This window comes from Erpetoichthys calabaricus, chromosome 18, assembly GCF_900747795.2.
Source record: "Erpetoichthys calabaricus chromosome 18, fErpCal1.3, whole genome shotgun sequence".
NCBI lineage: Eukaryota > Metazoa > Chordata > Cladistia > Polypteriformes > Polypteridae > Erpetoichthys > Erpetoichthys calabaricus.
Genome location: NC_041411.2, coordinates 36,810,613 through 36,833,768, shown reverse-complemented (window position 1 = coordinate 36,833,768; position 23,156 = coordinate 36,810,613). Strand labels below are relative to the sequence as shown.

The following is a 23,156-nucleotide window of genomic DNA, read 5'->3' as shown; positions in this document are numbered from 1 at the left end:
TGGTTAATTATGATAAAATCCCCCTCAAAATCTACTACCCAGTACACTACCACATACTGTATGTATGGTTCTTGATGTAAAGAAAATAATTCTAGTGTTTGTGAGAGATGTACTCTTAATCAGCTCCAGTCTGCTTCCCAGTATTAAGAGTTGAAAGACTCATTCTAAAATAATAGTTGGTATCCACCATTCTAATTTCCTGAATTATTTTGAACACGTCTATCATGTCTGTCTTTAACCTTGCTTAAATCGTGCATCTGATTGAGCTCATTTAATCATTTCTTATAGCTGGTCTCCTTAGACTCAGTGTGTTTGGTCTTCTCTGGACATTCTTTAGTGACGTTATAACTTATTTGTGTTAGAAACACAAACTGATATTGCAGATGTGATCTTTCAAGTGAGTTGTAAAGCTTAAGAATAACCTCTGCTGATTTATACCTGATATTGTATAGGCCTTCTTAATTATTCTTTCTTATAGGTGTACTTTTATTTATTTATTAGTTTTTATTTAAGAAACAAATCACAACTCAATCAACTTAAAACAACATAGAAAGTGTAACAGCGCATTCCAGAAACAATCCATGAAAGTCAGTTATCAATCTCCACACAATGAAGAGAGCCATACAGTTACAGAGCCCCATCTAAAATGATTCTCTAAATAAAATAATTCAACAAATAAGAAAAAAGTTTCATTAGAATGAATTACATTAATGAAATCTTGCCAAGATCTGAAAAAATTATGAGCAGATTCTTATAAGGAGAATTTTATTTTTCAAATTTAAAACTGTATAGAGCATCACTTTCTTATTGGGTTATAGATAAAGAGATTGGGATTGTTTCAGTCGAGCAGAACAGGTCTTTATAAAGTAGTGTGATACTCTATAGGGGATTACAACAGATGTTTCCAAGTAAACTTTCACCGGATACTGCTGTTAAAGGGTTAAGACTTGTTTTAAAGCCAAGACTATCTGAGAGGTATACAAATATTTTTGCCCAAAATGGTTAAAGTGTAGATGTTCCTAGAATATGTGGTCTAATGTTTTATGCATTGCTATGCATTATTAATGTCATCCCAAGTCCCCCCCATATTGCCAAGGCATGCATTACAGGTTAAGCAGCAAGAATATATTATCACAATGTCAGCATACAATACTGGTAGGTAAACTGTTAAACCTCCAAGACAATAAAAAATGGGTTCAGAAAGTTAGATGTATTGATTCAGGCATAAATTATATTCTGTAGATGACGCTGCTTTTTACAGGTTTATGGCCACCAATGATCTGATGATTGAGCTCCAGAAAGACTCAATCAAGCTAGATGAAGATAGTGAAAAGAAAGTGGTCAGCATGCTGCTGAAGCTGCTACAGGACAAGAATGGAGAAGTGCAGAATTTGGCAGTGAAATGGTAAGATGATCAGATATGTTTGTCTAAATGTTATGATTGTATGTAGTTGATTAAAGAAATAATGACTCTTGAGTTGACTGTACTCTTAGTAAATCTGGACAGAGCATCTGACCACTGCAAGGCACACAGACACACACACACATTCACTCACACAACAGCTAATTGGAGGTGAAGCAAACCTGTACCATGAGTGAAACTCCTGCGGACGCAGGAATAGCATGCACATTTCCACACAGAAAACAAGTGAACGTTGGATTCAAGGGCGGTATACTGGATTTAAGAGAGAGCAGAGCTAACCCCATGCACAGTGGCAGCCTTTGGATACTAACATACTTCTGTATTTTTTATAACATGAAAACAGAAGGAGAAACACAGTACAGAGTAAAGTTTAGATAACAAACTGAACTTTAGATTCTAGAATATCAAGGTGAAGGAGCAGGGCAGATCCATCAAAGGTGGTAATGAAAGTTACCTTCCTACTTAGGCACTCTTCTGCCAACTGAAAAAAAAACAGAAAATAAGGTAGCATTTGCATTTGCAGTGTCTGTAAAGATTTTAATAGCATGATCGAGTCAGAGTTTTAAATAGTTACATGCTTAAATGAATTTCACAGTTATGATGGTTTTAAATTTATGTTCCTACATACATTTTTAAATTAATTATTTTCAGTTTTTTATGTTATAGTTAGTGTTATTTATTTAATGGTATTTATTTAATGGTTATCTATCTATCTATCTATCTATCTATCTATCTATCTATCTATCTATCTATCTATCTATCTATCTATCTATCTATCTATATTAATTATTTTCAGTTTTTTATGTTATAGTGTTATTTATTTAATGGTATGTATTTAGTATCTATCTATCTATCTATCTATCTATCTATCTATCTATCTATCTATCTATCTATCTATCTATCTATCACATTTACAGTAAATTATATCAATGTGATCAAGTGTCATTCTAATTTACAAACAGTGTGCACCCATGTTGACCTTAAAGCTTTGAAATATACAGACAATATAGGTTTAATTTTGGGAAAGCTATTTTTTCAATCTTTATGCTCTGTTAACAGGTGCTTAATGTGGTCACTACAGAGTAAAATTTGTTTGCCTACAGCCACACAATAGCCAGGATTTCCTGAAAGAAAAAGAAAAAACACATCAGGGCTGTGAAGAGTCCTGTGTGCTTTTCATAATGTATGTTTCTGTCCACAGCCTGGGCCCACTTATCAGCAAGGTGAAGGAATATCAGGTAGAAACTATTGTGGATACACTTTGCACTAACATGCTATCAGATAAAGAACAACTACGTGACATCTCCAACATAGGTCTTAAAACAGTTATTGCTGAGCTCCCACCACCATCCACTGGTAAGCACAGCATGTTTGGGGAATGATAATCTACACCTGTCTATAACATAGGTATGCCAATTAGTGTCTAATCTGATTCCTTTTTCCTCTTTTAGTACAGGACCCAGGGGCTTTGTGAACCAATTTAGCCTAATTGTGATTTTTTAACAATTAACACTCAATTGCAGCTTTGTTCATCTATGGACTTCTCTATACATAGCATAATGCTATCATCTATGTTTTTCACTTTTCCAAGATAATATACTTAATACTGCTGTTGCTGTATGTGTGTAGTTGAACAACACAATTACATTAGTTTTTAATTTAATATGGTGAAAAGCTCACCAAATTATTAAATTCATTCTCAGAAATGACTAAGAACAGGCAGAATAAGGTGAATAAGATTAAGCTAATGGTCACACAGTATTAATTTGGACCACTTTGTAGAGATCTGTTTTCACTTTTATATTAAAGTCTTTTTCTGTTGTTCAGTGACAAAAAAATCCAAATTTAATCCACTTTGAATCAATGTTGTAGAAAAATAGAATGTGAAAATCTCCAGGGTGCTGTAAATAATGAATAAAATAAAGAAACAATATATACAGTACATATACATGTGTTTGTCTATTACTCATAATGCTTTGGTTAATTTTTGAGGTGAGGCAATATATATATATATATATATATATATATATATATATATATATATATATATATATATATATAAAATTTGTCAAAATAAAATTTCTCTGAATAATGTAATGTTTGTATGCCTTAAAGAAGCATGTTGTAAAATATGCATATACATGTTTATCTGATAAGGGGATGTCCAGATTATTGGAGCAAGAGAAAGTGGGAAATGATAGGCGCAGCCCCAACAGCAATGTTGTTGTTGTTTTTTTTTTAATGTGCTTTCAAAAGTAATAATGAAAAGTTGCCAATACTTCATTATTTTCCCTTTCCCTTTCTTTTGTAGGCTCAGCTCTGACTACAAATGTGTGCAAAAAAATTGCTGCACAGTTGACAGGCGCTATTGGAAAACAGGAGGATGTATCTGTGCAGCTGGAGGCACTAGATATTCTGGCTGACATGCTGAGCAGGTAAACACAGTGCAATGTGAGACTCTATGAAACTAGCGGGGAGGAATTTGGTAATTTCACAAATACTCTAAAGAATTTCATATAGAAGCTTTACCTGTTTTTATTCAACATCCTACATTGGTCTCGGGTAGTCAACTGTCAAACATTAAAATTTAAAACTACCGTGCTCATTTACTAAATATGAAAATAGATGAATTCAGTTGTTTAAAATGGAGCAAGGTGGGATGGAAAACATTTCTTTTGTATCAGAGAACTGCCTTAGGAAAATAAATGAAACCTTGAATTGCATGCCAGCTACAATACTGAAACATTTATCCTCTTTGAATGATCACGCACAAATGCATATCAACTGGACTGTTTTATTTATTAATGAATTTGAAATTCTTAAAAACACTGTTTAAAATGATTTCTTAATGAATGCACACAAAGTATAGAACTTATTTTGTTCAACTGTTTTCTTGTACTGTTTCTTGCTGACATGTTTATTTATATTTTAATAAGTGAAAGTGCCAGTAGCTCCTTATTTGAATATTACTGAAAGGTTGTTTTATATTATGCTGGATGTGGGAAAGCTATTTTTACAATTTTGTGCTCATGAAATCTTTGTGATATTTTATTCAGAGCAACTTATATTTTAACTTATTCAATCTCTTGATGTAGATTAGGGGGAACTCTAGTTGCCTATCACTCTTCCATCCTAAGCTGCTTGCTCCCTCAACTCACCAGCTCCCGGCTGGCAGTTAGGAAGAGAGCCATCATTGCTCTAAGCCATCTGGTCACCAGCTGTAATGGCACCATCTTCAGTGAGCTAATGGAACATCTCCTTGCAGAACTCTCCAAAAATGCATCCACATCAACAACACGCACATACATACAATGCGTAGCTGCCATCAGTAGACAAGCTGGACACAGGATTGGTAAGTACGCATTGAAACTTTTTAATTAGAATTAGTGAAGTCACCTTTGGGTTCACTTTTACAGAAGGTAATATAGTAGACTGTGTAAATAAATAGAAACCATTGAAGATCCAGGATTCAATAAAATGAACCTAACCAGTTAATTTATATCTGATCGACAAGGCTTAAAAAGGCAAAATAAAACTGTCATAATATGCAAATCCCAGTTTTCTTATGTTAAATTAAAATAAGGGAATGATGATGTACTATAACTAACAGTGTGCAGTAGATCCCAATATCCAATAGAGAGATATGGCCTTATTTTGTTACTTGTGGAAAATGCTTCCAATACAAAAGAATAATAAAACAATATGCATAAACTGTGAAATCACAAAATGTAGAGAATTTCCTGTTTTCAAAAAGATGCATTTTAAGCTTCATAAACAAGTCATTTAACAATGTTTATTACATTGCTTTGATTGTTTGTTCTTGGAATTGTAGGTGAGGATACCAAAGTGACTCTCATCCACATAATTCTACAGAAAAAACATCATATACATTAGTGACAAAACAAAAACAAACTATCAAGTAAACACCAAGAAAAACAGCAATAACCACTGAAAATGATCAACCACATTTTTCTTTTGTACAATCCATAAATTTGTGTATAAATTGAAGTTTGTTTAAACTGGGCACAGTTTTTATGATTGTTTTAGACCACGCATTTGCTTCTAAATAAACGCCCAAATGAATAATATGGATATGCATTCAGTTTGTTAAGCTTAGACATGTCAATGCATACATTATTGCTACAAAATAACTTATAACACAGTCAAATGACAAAAAAATCATTGCTTTTAATCTAAAATATGACAAATGTATTTTTATGTTTAAAATTGTATGGTGTATCATTATAGTACACATAAATAAAGTCAGTGTTTTATAGTGAATTCTCCATCCAACACTAGTATTCAAAACTCTCACACCAAACATGAATGAGCAAGAACAGGAAAAGTAGATATAGTCATAAATGGTAAATTGGCTAGAAGGTTGATTAAGAATATTTGGTATTATTTTAAAGACCTGGGCCTGAATTTCATGTCTGAATTAGATTAGATTAGATTATGCTTTATTTGTCCTCAAATGGAAATTACAATTATAGGGTGGGTTCTAAATTTAAATAAATGTGTTATAGGTTTGAGAGGGATTCAGCAAAACTTTTAAAAAGAATAATACATAAACATCATAGATTATTTCATTTATCATAATTAGTGATAAGCAAACTGTACAGAGTTCATTTGGCAGAATGAAGGAAATGTTCTGGAACTTTGTAGACCTTGGTGAAATGCATTAAAGCCAATTTGATAGGTTAAACTAAACTATTTTGAGTTAATTGTAATGGTGTAATGGTCTTTAAAGCATCCCTGAGGGTTAGGGAAGTGTCTGCCAACTTTGCTGGACCGATTATTGTTGTCAAAAATGTGACTGGAGCTGTTAGGTGTCAGTGCTGATCACTGCGCCACCAAGCCTCAAACAACAAAGACACAGTTAGAACGATAACCACAAAATAGCAACAAATGGTCGCAACTATCAATAGGTAAAACATATATATATATATCATCATATATGTCATCACAGAATTCCAGTCTTTGGTGCACTGATTGGCTGGGCCACAGAGGTGGCATTGGACTAGCTCATTCCATTGTTTGTAGTCGCAACCCAAGACGCAGCTGAAATGTCATTTTTGTTTGAGCTATCTTTTTTCATCAAGAAGATAGAAACACCTTGTAAATAGTGGAACCTCGGTTTGCGAGCATAATTTGTTCCGGAAACGTGCTCGTAGTCCAAAGCACTCGTATATCAAAGTGAATTTCCCCATAAGAAATAATGGAAATTCAGATGATTTGTTCCACAACCCAAAACTATTCATATAAAAATGATTAATACAAAATATAAAGTAAAAATACATAAAACAAATTAACCTGCACTTTACCTTTGAAAAGAATCATGGTTGATGTTAGTGAGTTTCTAAACTCTTGTGGGATTGCACCCAACGGGATGACACGTGGAAGAGTGTCCCAAAGCAATCCTAGTCTCCCAGCGCTGTAGCAGTTCTCCGTAAAAGCGAATCCAAAAAGATTGCGGACATGCTATAAGCGCCTGCTGTCGCTGGGTGATACAAGGAACAAGGAACATTATAAATGCGCAGGGCCCTGCCTGACTGCTGTGTCTGTGTATACGAGAGCGCAGATCCTGCTACAATAAATAACCACGCTGTTGCTGTTTCAAGCTGAATAAAGCTGGCGTTGCTGAAGTACTGAGACTCAGCTTCGTGTTTTAGAGTGCAAGACGGGGACTTGCACGTCACAGCACACACGCGAGCACACACACACACACACACACACGTGCACACATACATACACACACATACACACACACACACACGCGCACACACAGTCACAATGCTAATGCTGCAGTAAACAGTATACGCTCGTACGGATTTTGACTCTATGAGTGAGGCACGCCGACTCAGATGGAGAATAGGAGACAATTGCCCACAATCCCACAGTGAGAAAGAGAAAAGAACCATTAGCTCAGTTGTGATCACATGACGCTCAGCAGACAAAGCGTATACATACTACTCGTACTGCAAGACCTCGCTCGTTTATCAAGTCAAAATTTATTAAAAATTTTTGCTCGTCTTGCAAAACACTCGTAAACCAAGTTACTCGCAAACCGAGGTTCCACTGTACATGTTTATCATATCATACCATACCATTTTCTAAGCCTGCTTAATTCTGAGCAGGGTTATTATTTCATGGGGTCTTCATGTGCTTTCTGACTTGGGGAGGAGGAGGGTTTGTTTTGACTCGTCACCATGCCGCATGGCTAATTTTACATGCATTCGGCCAGCATACAAAGTTAGACATGCAGCATGGCAGTTAGTGAATGTGCACATAGGGATTAGTGTTATATATATGGCAGCAGTACTCAATATTCTCATTATGGTCAGCTAATGTATTCCTCAAATGAAAAGACTGCAAGTTATTTTTTTCTTTTTTTTAACCCATGTGACGTTCAGATCCTGTTGGAGTACCAATGACGTAGTGACATCACTCACATGATGCAGCAGTGTAAAATGTGAGGTGGAGCATGTTTACAGTATACATGCATGAACGTTCTGTGCATGTCTGCTACAGATCTCATGCTGGCCTTGCAAGGCATTATGGGGCTCTGGGGAAAAACGTCTAAACCAACCAAATGGCGAATTTACATGAAAATATTTAGCAAACAAAGTCACCGGAAAACACAATGTATTCGCTGCCAAATACGCTTTGACAAATATTGCTGATCAACACTAATTTTGACAAATATTGCTGATCAACACTAATGATAGCATTTACATATACAAAATATTTTCATTGAAATTTTTCATTGTAATTGAAAAATAAATAATGCTTAATTAATAATATCAAAATTAAAACCCAAACATCATAGCATCAGTGCTATATGAACCAACAGGCCCTGTGATTACTCAGGATGCTTTCATTTACAGCATCTCTTTAAACTCTGCTTTTAGGAAAAGATTTTTCAAGTATGGTTTGTCTAGTAGTCACTTGATCAAGTATCTGATATTTGTTGTTGTAAAATGATGTTTGAATTTGTAAATGAAGGAACCATTACATCATTAATAACACCTAATAACAGTTTACAAACCATTTGCAACGACAATACAAACTAAACTGTCATTTCTTTTACACCAACAGATCATACTAATCAACTGTTTGTAACCTCTGTTGATGTCTTGAACTACTTTCAGTAGAAAAATAAAAAGAGATTTTAGTAAGGAAATAACTTTAAGGATACAAAATAATTGGACAGCACCAAAAAGCACGATAGTTTCAGGTGGTGTCACTGTCATTACATTTACCTTTAACTTTAACCACAGTACCTTGCGCACATTTCTTACATTTTTGTAGGTGAGCACCTGGAGAAGATTGTTCCAATTATTGTCAGGTACTGCGATGTGGAAGATGATGAACTGAGAGAATACTGTTTCCAAGCTTTTGAGTCATTTGTGCGCAGGTACTTTTAAGGATCGTTTTCTCCATTCTTTTCATCTATTTGTATCTCTTCTACCAAATGTTTTCTCACTAAATAATTAAGACAATTAAAATAATTGTGTGATTGAAAGTGCTTAGATCTCTTGTTGGATATAGTTCTCTTCAGATTGTAGAATCAGTATTCTCTTCTATAAAACTTAATGCTATGCCTTTTTTGAGGACCAGTGTATGTGTAGAAATAGTAAGTCTTTCCATAGCACTTTAGGTGCCAGGTCTAAATTACAAATACAAAGAAAACCCTCTTTCTTTGACCTGATTTTGTACTGTTTTTTAAATTACTTTACTGTATTATGTAATGATAGCACATCTGCTCTACTTCTTTTAGTTAAAGGTTGAGGAAACAAAGAAAATGACCAAATCTTTAATTGTTATGTCTTTCAGATGCCCAAAAGAAATGTCTCCTCACATTTCAACTGTAATTAAATTGTGCCTTAAATATATTACTTATGATCCTAATTATAACTATGAAACTGATGATGCTGAGGAGGAGGCAATGGACATAGATGATGGTGGTGAAGAAGATCAAGGTGAACTAATGATTTGGAAACAATTCAACCTGGCAAGAGTACTAATGTCGTCTTTTCATGTATTTATATCATTTTGCAGACAGGTAGTAAAGAACAAGTACACATAATTAAACTCTTCCTTCTTGCATTTTGCCCACAGTGCAGGGTCCACTTGTGGTTCAACAGCCTCCATTCATCATGGCTCTAGGTGTCCCTGGGTTTAAAGCCAAATTCCTTCACACCTCATTTCAGCCTGTTACACCATAGTGTCTTGTTCCATTGATTTGGAGGTTGGTTGTCTTTGATTTGATTCCACTGTGGCTCCTTCTTAATGCATGGCTGTACCAAAAAGGCAGGCTTCCATAGCCTTTTTGTTACTGAAAGCACTTCTAGCTTGTCCCTTGGCATATTATTTGGGATCTTGTCCTAGCTTCATCTAAACATCTTCATTTCATCTCATGAATTTGATATTAATCTCTTAACATTTTATATGATATTGGAAGATTTGGCACTTGAAAGGGGTCATTTTCATGGTCAATTGAACATTTTTCTCAGTGTTTCCATTGCGCTGGTATTAACATTTCAGGTAGTCTAAGTCTGTCAACTTTGGACTGAATTGTTCAAGTCAGTTCTTACATATTGGGGCCCTTGCTTGGAACTCTTCACACATCTTGGCAGCAATCATGATATCATTTGTATAGACTAGGATCCATCGTGGGATTAGCTAAATGTTTTTTGTAATGCAAGTGATGAGCAGGTGAGGAGATAGTTCTGATTATTGGTGTATCCCATTGTACATCTGCTACTGTTCCCTTGTACAGCACCTGTGTCCACTTCATATACTTGTCTGAGACATTATTCTTTCCGAGTGAATTCCAGATGATGTTGACCATGTTGAACCCAGTCAAAGGCTTTTTCGAGGTCAATGAAGGCAAGGTGGTGCTCAGTGTTAATGTTCATGAACCATAGGGTGCCACTATCCCCCATGAAATTACCAGAGTTCTAATATTGAATTTCCAGAGTTCTGTAACAATATCCAGCCCCATTGCTTTCTTGTTTTACATTTTTGTGATGGAAACCACGATTAGGAATGACTATATTCACATACCATCCCAGAAGCTGAGTCTGCAGGTAGGATTACGGGATGTGGAAGCCTTCTGTGATTTCACCTTGATGACAATATTATCTCTTAATAGGCTTTCACTTGCCTTGTTGATCTGTTTGATGTCATCAGTGTACAAGGTGGCATGATGACTGTCCTTGATAGGTCTTTCCTTATGGTGTGTTGAGATTTTGTAGTATTCAGCATTTGCTGCTGCAGTTGCATTATCTGTTTCTTTCTTCTATACCAGATACTGCTTCTGTTTTTTTTTCCTTTTAGTTTGGTACCATCTCTTGTAGACAGCTTTCTTTTCATTGAGGATGGCTTTCATGTTTTAATTCCTCCACCAGGTTTACTTATCGATCTTGGAGGGGGCAGGGTAATTGGTTTTCTCAGTCCATCATGATGCTTCTTGATTTTTCCCTTATTTGATGCGCTTAGTGTCAGTTTGGCTTACTGTACTCCCCAACTGTCTTTAATGCCTCACCAAGATAAATGAATAAGTGCTGGGTGATATGATGATTGTGGAATTCTTTACAATTTCTGCATCTTACTGGCAGATTAATTCATAGTCATTCTACGTCTTCTTTCAAAAGTGTTTGCTATGGTGAAGTTATTTACTTCTGCAAATTCCATGTTGCATATCATTGTTTACATTGTTGCTTTATCCTTGACCACCATGGAACCATAGTGTGAATTTTCTCCTTCACACATGTCCATTAAACATTAAAGTTGAATCTGATAAGGGTGTTCCCATCAGCTCTAATTGTCCTGACATATTCTTCTTTTCATCAAAGAAATTATCCTTTTCAGATTTATTGCAGCTGATTTTTTGGCACCTATCATGACACCATATAAGTATGTGGTGTCTCAAGTTGATCTTTATTGACATCAATCTGTCTGACATTCTATGCCCCATGACTATATCATGAATATGAGCTGAGGCAATAGTCTCAACTCCTTTCTAAGCCCTCTTTCCCATAGACAAAAAATAATAAACAAGCATAGCCATTATAAAACTCTCTTGAATATCAATTTAGTTTCTTGTAAGCATACAGTGTCCTCTTTCCTTCATGCAAGCTTCTCAGCAACTTCTCTACTTTTTCCAATCATCTGTACAATGTTATTTACACTGTAGCCCTCACTCATTGGTCTCATTACTCGGATGTAAAGGTGGTATATGTCGTTTATGGGAGGCACCCTAGCTTTGATGACCTTAGGTGATTTTCAGCTCATGATAATGACACAGGAGTTTCCCCAGCTGGCTCATCGAGTATTCTATTGTTGGGTAGTCCATGTTCAACCTGGCAGTTGCTAGTTACCTGTGGCACCACATGAAGGAATGAACATCAACGACAATATTATAGAATGTATCTTCATTCGCAGTTATAATTATTTCAATCTAATGCTTCTTATTTTCACTTCAGAGACAGACGATGAGTATAGTGATGAAGATGACATGAGCTGGAAGGTGCGTCGTTCTTCAGTTAAGTGCCTGGAGGCAGTGGTGAGCACACGGCGTGACCTGGTGCAGGAGTTCTATAAGACTGTGGCACCTGTCCTCATCAGCCGATTCAAGGAGCGTGAAGAGAATGTTAAGGCAGACATCTTCCTTGCTTATATCTCCTTGCTGAAACAAACCAAGCCCCTTAAGAGAGGGGTGGAATTAACTGGCATCATGAATAAAGAAGATGTTTCCCTTAAAATGCTTAAGAACCAAGTTAGTATAGTTTCTATATAAAAGACATGTGTTGCATTAAAAATGTTAACAGTATCTAATGCAGTAAGGTAAATTTAAAAAGATATGCTGAAAAAAGGGCTTGCACCTTGGTGCAGTGGTAGCACTGCTGCCTCGCAGTAAGGAGACCTGGGTTCACTTCCCGGGTCCTCCCTGCATGGAGTTTGCATGTTCTCCCCGTGTCTGCGTGGGTTTCCTCCCACAGTCCGAAGACATGCAGGTTAGGTACATTGGTGATCCTAAATTGTCCCTAGTGTGTGCTTGGTGTGTGTGTGTGTGTGTGTGTACCCTGCTGTGGACTGGCGCCCTGCCCGGGTTTTGTTCCTGCCTTGCGCCCTATGCTGACTGGGATTGGCTCCAGCAGGCTCCCTTGACCCTGTGTTAGGATATAGTGGGTTGGATAATGGATGGATGGATGGATTCTGAAAAAATGTAATGAATGCATAATGTTCCAGTTAGAATGACCAACTGGTTAAAGAGCTGGTCTGGAAACAAGCACTTTGAGGTATGGAAATAATCACAAAGAGAAATATGAAGGTTTAAGGTATCCACCCCATATACTTGTAAAAAAGCAAAAATAACATAAGTAAGTGATCTTTGCAGAATGAGTTCCGAATAGAACTGAGGTATAAGGGTCCAGATGGTGTTTTTATAGTGGGTTGACAGGAAGGGGTGTGTCTCTGGAGTGTGGAACCGGAAGTGAGGTGAGGACAGTCAGGCTGGATTTCCCTCTGTGGCTCGGTAGAGGAGGAAAGATATACAAGAAGTTTATTGTCATATACACAGTAAAAAAACACATGTTAGAACCATGTCATGAAATCCTTACTTTGCTTGCTCACCTTCATATGCAAAGACAGAAAAGACGAAAGAAGTATAAAAATAAATAACAAATTACAATTATAAGATTACAAGATGAAGTGCACAATGCCTGATGACATACCGCAGTAGTCAGTACAATTATGAGGCTATTATGAGGCTATGAGTTATGGTTTAGATTGACTTTAACTTTTAGCATTGTTCAAGAGTCTAACTGCTTGTGGAAAAAAAGTATGTGTCAGTCTTGTAGTGCGTGATTTCACACTCCTGTAGAGCCTCCCTGAGGGAAGCAGCGTGAAAGCGTGTGTTGAGGACGTGTCTTTAATTATGTTTTGTTCGTCCTCCTGATGATCCTACTGGTGTAAGTGTCTCGTAGGGAAGGGAAGATTGATCCAGAAATGTGCTGTGCAGTTTTAATTACACGCTGAAGTGCCTTCCTTTCCTGCAAAGAGCAGTTACAATGCCATACAATAATAGAACAGGTGATAACACTTTCTATTGTACCCCTGTAGAAATTGGTGAGAATTTTGGTTGGCATAACAAATGTCTTCAACTTCCTCAGAGAAAGAGAGGAGGTGTTAGTGAACAGTGCCAACACCTGGTCCGGTGTACCGTTATACTTATTTAAGCCCTTCAGTTGTCTCCCATGTGCACTTGTGTGACAGAGGTTATAATCTAAAAAGTGATTTGCATTGAGATTCTGAGTAAGTCACTAAATTCTGTTTCTTATTGCATAAAGGCGTATTTCTCTAGATTAATGTACTTCGAAGCACCATACAATGCACTATGTAATATAAATATCTTTGTACTGTTTGTTTTCAGATAAATTTGTTTTAGCTAATTAAAGACAAATGACACAACATTTTAGTGTTAAATGCAGGATAATATGATATTGTTTCTGTCATTCCCAGAACAATATCAGTGCTGTTGTTCAGGGCAGTCATTTCTGGCCTCTTCACACTCCGCATTTTACATTATTAATCAGTACATGCATGAAAAGGCACATAAAACCAAGGTTTGGATTTTAAAAAAGGCCCTTCCTTTTTCATTCACTTGAAGAAATCTGTCATTATCTATATTACTAGGTCAAACAGATTTTTAATCATTTATTAAGACACATTAAAGTATGTGCCTTTGAGCATTAAACCCCTCATTTGTGATATCAAAGGCTTGAGCTTCAAGCTGATGGTTTGGAGGTGAAGTAGAAACCTGGCCATATAGCAGATCTGTCTAGAATACATCTTCTATTGACATAAACTAGTATAATTCCTGACACCCAACCATGTACAGTATTCTGTGTATATTCAGCTATGTCCACACTACTAGCCTTTTGGCCTCACCAATGGAACAAGCACCCACAGTCTGCCCGGAGTTCTGCAGCAGTGACTATTTTTAACAAGAATTTAAACACTTTCAAGTTTCAATGTCCACTTGATACTCTATATGTGATATTGTTTTCTGTTTTATACTGTTAAAATTTAATATTGTATTTTATGTAGAGTTTTAAACAGTATTTGTGTTGGTATGTATTGTTTCATTTATCTTGATTTGTAAGCACCTAGGCATAACTATGTTTTTATAGGTTGCTTATTGAAATACTGATAAATATCTCTTAACAATATTTATTCAAATGAATTGTTGGGTGTTTAAAGCCACATTACATAATTTCTGGAGCAGCTGTTGTCTCTTTTTGGTGTAAGCCTGCAGCTTCTCAGCTTATAATTCCTGTTACCAACATCAGAGTTGCCCGTGTTTGGATTTTGACATCCAAATAGCATTGCTTGATTTGGAAGCTGCTGCAAGGTAAAAGCATAGACGTTTTGGTTAACAGGCTGAATAGAGTGTATGTAGTGATGTACATTTAGGAGAAGGTGACTGAAGTAGTAATTATGATGGCTTCTGACAGGGCAGGACAGTTCCAACAAACATTGAGTGTTAAGGGACCACTTTGTTTAAGAAACAAATGTTCCTTTTTGATTACAGCTGACGCAGAACTTTCAAGTATTAGCCTGCCACCTCTTGGGTGACAGGAGTACATGTTGTCTGCATTGAGTTTTACCCACTTTGCTATGAATACACAATGGGCGGTCGGAAAATCGAGAGTACACCTTACGAGAAGGATGTAGGAGTCATAGTGGACTCTAAGCTATCGACTTCCCGACAGTGTTCAGAAGCCATTAAGAAGGCAAACAGAATGTTAGGTTATATAGCGCCTTGATGTGTGGAGTACAAGTCCAAGGAGGTTCTGCTCAGGCTTTATAACACACTGGTGAGGCCTCATCTGGAGTACTGGGTGCAGCTTTGGTCTCCAGGCTACAAAAAGGATATAGCAGCGCTAGAAAAGGTCCAGAGAAGAGTGACTAGGCTGATTCCAGGGCTACTGGGGTTGAGTCATGAAGAAAGATTAAAAGAGCTGAGCCTTTACAGTTTAAGCAAAAGAAGATTAAGAGGCGACATGATTGAAGTGTTTAAAAATATTAAGGGAATTAGTCCAGTAGATCGAGACTGTTATTTTAAAATGAGTTCATCAAGAACACAGGGACACAGTTGGAGACTTGTTAAGGGTAAATTTTGCACAAACATTAGGAAGTTTTTCTTGGAATAAGCTACCAAGTAGTGTGGTAGACAGTAAGGATTTAGTGACTTTTAAAACTCGACTTGATGTTTTTTTGGAAGAAATAAGTGGATAAGACATGGCTAGCTTTGTTAGGTTGAATGGCCTGCTCTTGTCTAGATTTTTCTAATGTTCTAATATGTCTAATGTTTTCCTTTTTCAAGAACAAGTTTAATACCTTCTGGCCTGTGGGAGTATGCAGTGTTGGCATTCAAGAAATCTTACTAACAACAATCCAACATTTGAATTCTAATCGTTCTTTTAAAATTATGGATGTGTTATAAGTGCAGATGTATTTATAGAAAAAATAATATGTAGAATGTGATTTGAACAAGTGAGCATGATGTAGGTCGCCCATTATATTCTACTAGGGGGCTCCGCCCCCTGCTCGCTTCGCTCGCCAACCCCTGGCGTTGGGACATGAGAAAGAGTGAGATGTATGAATTAGATATAGAATAGTGTGCAGCTTTGGATGATGCGCATAGAAATATCAAATAAAGTATCAAGAAGCGGAAAGCAAATGTCTATGCGTTGGAATGTAGGTGTGTTGTTTTCATCAGGACGTAAATGTAGAACAATATCTCTGTGAAATGGAGGCTCACCATGTTTACTTTGAAAGACAATTGCCACTTCATTAACGACGGGCAGATTGTATCGTCTTGGATCTTGTTCTTTGTCCTTTATCAAGACCAAAGCAAATGTAGTTGCCGCTATACCTTCTGCATTAGCTTTTGTATTTGCCTCCTTTTCAACTTCATGTAGCATTTTTATAGACTTAGCTAATGGGTGATTGTTTATGACATGAGTGACGTTTCTCATTATAAGCTCTGTGCATTGTTTGTTTTCAGGAAGGTTCATGCGTTGATAGATTGTCTCATCTGGATCTAGGATGTAGATTTGTGCATATTTGCGTTGTTGATTTGTTTCAGGGTGCACTGTTCCAATGCGATGCAATATTTGTCCACATATGCGAAAGCAGTATGGGCCATTGCCTTTTGGTGGCCTGATATGTACTCTGGTAGATGCAAAAGCAAATGAACTATTGTAGGATCTAATGCAGTTCATAAAGTTTTTACTTTCAGGCACATCGTTAGTTAGAAGCTTCTTTAGATATTCAGGATATGAATGTAAAGGAGGCAGTCTAATCTGACCTTTTTGACAACAACGTGTAAATTCATTACTTGTATTGCCAGTTGTTTCTTCTGTGAAGTTAAGTGAATGACAATGATTGCAAATGACATTCATTAATCCCAATGAATTTTCCTCAATAGTGGATTCCTTATTGAAGGCGTTTTCAGCCATTTTGCGTAAGCGTTTAACAGGTGTGTGGCGTTGATGTCCGCGACGGGCATGTTTCGCTTTTTGCGTTTGATTGCCTTTTTGTTGCATGTCCATTATTTGTGACGCGCTATTTTTTTCTTTTTTTTTATTCGCCTCCGCTTTGCGCAAAGTCCGTTTCAGTCTACGCCGTGCATTGTTTGTATCGAGCCTTGTCCGTTTTTGTATGTCGGTCATTTGAGCTTGGTGCTTTTCGCGTCTTGCTTTTTTTTTTTCTGTCAGTTTATTTGCGCGTTGTTCACGTCTCCGTTCATTTATTCTGTCTCTTCGCTCCCTTTTTTGTATGTCTGATACGCGAGCTCTTTCGGTTTGAAATCGTGCTTCTTTCGATGCAGCACTTTGACACGCGCGCTGAATGCGTCAACGTTCATTGTGTCTGTCCATTTGGGCACGTCTCTGTAACGGTGTCACTTGTGCTTTGCGTTTTTTGATCCGAGACATTTTTAAGCGCGCTTTATGCGCCGCCGTCTATTTTCTTGTTTCTTTCGTGTTCGTGTGTTTGTTCCCGTCATCCTTTCCGAATCGTTTTGTACCCGTGACCGTGTATTCATGACTTGTTTCTTTCTTAGCATGCGAAATATGCATAAGTAATAAGGAGGATCGCACTCACTGTTAATATGTATCCTTTTCTGCAGTTGAACGGTTAATAGTGCTTTATTGAAAGGACATCCACCTATGCTGACACCTATGCTGCCTAGTGTGAAGGTGTCGACGTTCATTTTAGAATATGTGGCTTTGGGTGTCACTTCTTATGGATGTGTGGGGGGGATTGTTGTTGCGCGAGCGTTTTCTTTCTTTTTGTGTTCCTGTGTCTTGTTTGAATCCCCCTCTTTGTGTGTGTCCCGTCCCTTGCTTGTAGGGTCTGTGGGGCGGTTTTGTGTTCTTTTTTTTTTGTCTTCCATGGGCTTGTTGAATCCCCCTCTTGGTGTGTGTCCCGTCCCGTCCCGTCCCGTGCCTGTAGGGTGGGGGGGGGGGGGGGGGGGGGGTGTGGTCGTGCCTTGCTGTTGTGCGCTCGTCTGTTCTTTTTTTTTGGTGTGTTTAGTTTCGTGTGCAATGTGTTTCGTGCTTTGCCCGCGTTTGACTACTTTTGTATGTGCCTTTTCCTTTTTTAGGTGCTTGTTGCGCCTCATTTCTGTGACTCCTTTTTGTATGTGCTCACTCCTGTTTTCTGTGGTCTTGTCCGCCTCTCGCGGCCCCTCATCCGCCTTTGTCGCCCTCTTTTGTCCGCCTTTCTCCGACTCTCGCGGACTCTTTTTGCGCCTGTGCCTCTCGCGGACCCTCATCCGCCTCTCTCGCCCTCTTTTGTCCGCCTTTCTCCTCATCCGCCTCTCTCGCCCTCTTTTGTCCGCCTTTCTCGGCTCCTCAGCCGACTCTCGCGGACTCTTTTTGCGCCTGCGCAGTACGTCTTTTTGCAGCTACGGCCCATTGCCGGATGTGCCTGCGTCCATCATCCGGTTTAGCATTCTCGGTTAGTAATATGGATTCCTGAATTTCTAAACTATGCTTCACAGTATTGCTCTTAAGTAGTGACCTAAATGGCACCAGCTTTACAGTATTTAAAAATAATGTATACATAAACATTTTTTTACTTGTGTGAAAATGATGTCATTGTTTTTAACTTCTTCTTAACAGGTTCCAAAAGTAGTGAAAGCTCTACACAAACAGATAAAGGAGAAGAGTGTGAAGTCAAGACAAGGCTGCTTTAGTTTACTTACGGAGCTTGCCAATGTTCTGCCAGGAGCACTCTCTGATCACATACCAGCCTTAATACCAGGTAATTAGAAATCAAACTGTGTGAATCTCCTTTGGCTTGTCTCTGTGTCATAAAACTAAAAGATGTTTGTTCTAGAAGTTTTAAAAACTGCACATTAGGTATGGCGGTCTTCACATGGCTATGTAAACAAGTTGATTGATTGATTTATTTATTTTACAGGCATAGTGTATTCTTTATCTGACAAGTCAAGTTCCTCTAATATGAAGATTGATACTTTGGCCTTTCTAAATGTAATGCTCTGTAGTCACCGTCCTGAGGATTTCCACCCACATATTAAGGCCATCTTATACCCTGTGGTGACCTGCATTGAAGATCCCTTCTACAAGATCACCTCTGAGGCTCTCCTGGTTACCCAGCAGATTGTCAAGGTTATTCGTCCCACAGAAAAGTCTATGTTTGATGCAAAGCCGTTTGTGAAAGACATTTTTTCAAGTACCTTAAAGAGACTAAAGGCCGCTGACATAGACCAGGAAGTTAAGGAACGTGCCATCTCGTGTATGGGCCAGATAGTCTGCAATATGGGAGATCATCTTGGTGGTGATTTGACTCCTACTCTACAGATATTTATTGATCGCCTGAAAAATGAAATAACAAGACTTACAGCTGTAAAAGCTCTAATGCTGATTGCGGGTTCCCCTCTAAAAATCGATCTCAAGACGGTTTTGCCTGAAGGAATTCCTATTCTCTCTTCGTTTTTGAGAAAAAATAACCGTGCTTTAAAAATGAACACTTTAATGGCATTGGACACCATAATCAACAACTATGGTGGCTGCCTAAAAGCTAATATGATTGAGTCAATTTTAAGTGAACTTCTGCCTTTGATTGATGAAAGTGATATGCACATTTCACAAATGGCTGTCTCGCTTCTTACCTGTTTAGCTAGGGCCTATCCTTCTTCCTTTTCTAAGATAAGTGGTTCAATTTTACCCGAGATCTTTCACTTGGTACATTCTCCATTACTGCAAGGAGGAGCCTTAAATGCTATCTTGGACTTTTTTCAAGTGTTAGTTGTTGCACAAGCAGGTAGTATGGGCTTTAGTGAGCTTTTACAAAACTTAACTGGGCCAGTGCAGTCCGGAAGCCTAACCGTTATGCACAGGCAGGCTTACTACTCTGTAGCTAAATGTGTAGCCGCCCTGTCTGCTTCGTGTCCAAAGGAAGCCTCTAATATTGTCAGTCGGTTTATTCAGGATGCGAAAAACCCTAAGTCATCAAATGCAGTAAAAACTCTGGCTTTTCTCTGTCTTGCGGAAATAGGTCGAGGCTTGAATCTTGGTGGTCACAAGGAGCTGAAAACTGTCCTTCTTGAAGCATTTTCTTCTATAGATGAAGATGTAAAATCAGCAGCATCTTATGCTTTAGGCAACATTTGTGTTGGAAATTTGAATGAGTACCTTCCATTCATGCTAAAGGAAATAGGAAACCAGCCCAAAAAGCAGTATCTGTTACTTCACTCTTTAAAAGAGGTCATCAGCTCATCTTCTGTAGAGAGTCTAATGCCACATGTCGAGAACATATGGACCTTGCTGTTTAAACACTGTGAGAGTGCAGAAGAAGGAACACGAAACGTAGTTGCTGAATGTCTGGGAAAACTGACCCATGTAAACCCTTCTCAGTTACTGCCTAGACTGAAGAAGCATCTGTCATCAGGTATCAGTATTATAAGGTCTTTTAGCTATGAGATTTGTATTCCCATTAGTCTGATAGTAATCCAAAAATCAAGTACTGTATGCACACTAAATTGTGTTTGTATTTACCCAAAAGGCTTGATGTTCTGGAGTTGAAAAACTAACTGAAATATTTCAGAATAATCAGAATGGCATATATCACACCTCAGTTTTATGCTTGCCACTTTGTGCCAGTAGGGGGCACATATAGTACTTCCTGGGGATGTTTTCTTTTTAGAAATGTCACTCATAGTTTGAACCTGTATATATACCCATGCAGTAACCATGGTGGAAATATTAAGAGAAAATATGGTACAAAAGAAAGGATATATACAGTTAATATAACCTTCTTTAAAATGCAGCTTTTGCTCCTAATAAGGACCCATTCCACCACATCCCAAAGGTGCTTTATTTACTTTGAGATATGGTGACTGTGGAGGCCACTTTAGTTCAGTGATCCTATTGTCAGGTTCAAGAAACTAGTTTGAGATGATCTGAGCTTTGTGACATGGCACATTATCCTGCTCAAAGTAGCCATCAGAAGATGGGTACGCTGCAGTCATAAAGGTATAGAAATGGTCAGCAACAAGAGTCAGGTAGGCTGTGGCATTTAAACAATGCTCAGTTGGCACTAAGGGGCCCAAAGTGTACCAAGAAAATATCCCCTACATCATCACACGAACACCACCGGCATGAACCGTACATACAAGGCAGGGTGGATCCATGCTTTCATGTTGCTGACACCAAATTCTGACCCTACCATCTGAAAAATCGAGACTCATCTGACCAGGAAACATTTTTCCAGTGTTCTTTTGTCTACTTTTTGTGAGCCCGGTTGAATTGTTGCCTTAGTTGCCTGTTCTTAGCTGACAGGAGTGGCACCCGATGTGGTCTCCTGCTGCTGTAGCCCATCTGCTTCACAGTTCAATGTGTTGTGTGTTCAGAGATGCTCTTCTGCATACCTCAGTTAAACTGAGTGGTTATTTGAGTTACTGTTGCCTTTCTCTCCACTCGAACCAGTCTGGCCATTCTCCTCTGACCACTGACATCAGCAAGGCATTTTCACCCAGAGAACTGCTTCTCACTGGATATTTATCCTTTTTCAGACCATTCTCTGTAAATGCTAGAGATGGTTGTCCGTGAAAATCCCAGTAGATCAGCAGTTTGTGAAATACTCAGACCAGCCCGTCTGACACCAACAACCATCCCATGTTCAAAGTCACCTTTCTTTTGGTTCTGATGCTCGGTTTGAACTTGAGCAGGTTGTCGTGACAATGTCTACATGATGAAATGCATTAAGTTGCTGCAATGTGATTGGCTGATTTAATATTTGTGTTAACAAGCAGTTGAAATACTGTACATAATGCATGGCCGATGAGTGTATATTGTAGTATAATCATTTACAGATTCAAATGCAGCCATTGGAACAGTGCATTTGTAGATTCATTTCTTCACTGGGAGTCATTGATGACTGCATGGTTCTTGGCACAGAGTCGGCAACACATCTGTGCTGATGGGGATCTAGCTTAAGGCATCTTGAGATGCCTTAAATACCCACAGTTTTAGCGTATTCAATGAGCTATTTGTGATCAATACCAGTATGGAAAACTGCTAACTGAGCTATTTGCATACAGTTAGGTCCATAAATATTTGGACAGAGACAACTTTTTTCTAATTTTGGTTCTGTACATTACCACAATGAATTTTAAATGAAACAACTCGATGCAGTTGAAGTGCAGGCTTTCAGCTTTAATTCAGTGGGGTGAACAAAACGTTTGCATAAAAACGTGAGGCAACTAAAGCATTTTTTGAACACAATCCCTTCATTTCAGGGGCTCAAAAGTAATTGGACAAATTAAATAACTGGAAATAAAATGTTCATTTCTAATACTTGGTTGAAAACCCTTTGCTGGCAATGGCAGCCTGTAGTCTTGAACTCATGGACATCACCAGATGCTGGGTTTCCTCGTTTTTAATGCTCTGCCAGGCCTTTACTGCAGCGGCTTTCAGTTGATGTTTGTTTGTGGGCCTTTCTGTCTGAAGTTTAGTCTTCAACAAGTGAAATGCATGCTCAATTGGGTTAAGATCAGGTGACTGACTTGACCATTCAAGAATTTTCCACTTCTTTGCTTTAATAAACTCCTGGGTTGCTTTGGCTATATGTTTTGGGTCATTGTCCATCTGTATCATGAAACTCCGCCCAATCAATTTGACTGCATTTAGCTGGATTTGAGCAGACAGTATGTCTCTGAACACCTCAGAATTCATTCGGCTGCTTCTGTCCTGTGTCACATCATCAATAAACACTAGTATCACAGTGCCACTGGCAGCCATGCACTCCCAAGCCATCACACTGCCTCCACCGTGTTTTACAGATGATGTGGTAGGCTTTGGATAATGAGCTGTTCCACGCCTTCTCCATACTTTTTTCTTGCCATCATTCTGGTAGAGGTTGATCTTGGTTTCATCTGTCCAAAGAATGTTTTTCCAGAACTGTGCTGGCTTTTTTAGATGTTCTTTAGCAAAGTCCAATCTAGCCTTTCTATTCTTGAGGCTTATGAGTGGCTTGCACCTTGCAGTGCACCCTCTGTATTTACTTTCATGCAATCTTCTCTTTATGGTAGACTTGGATATCGATATGCCTACCCCCTGGAGAGTGTTGTTCACTTGGTTGGCTGTTGTGAAGGGGTTTCTCTTCACCATGGAAATGATTCTGCGATCAT

At 38.1% G+C, this 23,156-nt stretch overlaps 1 protein-coding gene across 1 annotated transcript in view; it reads left to right on the top strand.

The window, feature by feature from the left end:
* Positions 1-23,156, top strand: part of cand2 (cullin-associated and neddylation-dissociated 2 (putative)) — a 38,065-nt gene that overhangs the window by 3,460 nt on the left and 11,449 nt on the right. The window contains exons 2-10 of the mRNA XM_028823998.2: positions 1,262-1,405; positions 2,625-2,779; positions 3,735-3,858; positions 4,519-4,775; positions 8,735-8,840; positions 9,260-9,405; positions 11,914-12,206; positions 18,625-18,766; positions 18,926-20,416. Of these exons, the coding sequence (XP_028679831.1) occupies positions 1,262-1,405; positions 2,625-2,779; positions 3,735-3,858; positions 4,519-4,775; positions 8,735-8,840; positions 9,260-9,405; positions 11,914-12,206; positions 18,625-18,766; positions 18,926-20,416 (2,858 nt within the window). The remainder of the gene's footprint in view (positions 1-1,261; positions 1,406-2,624; positions 2,780-3,734; positions 3,859-4,518; positions 4,776-8,734; positions 8,841-9,259; positions 9,406-11,913; positions 12,207-18,624; positions 18,767-18,925; positions 20,417-23,156) is intronic.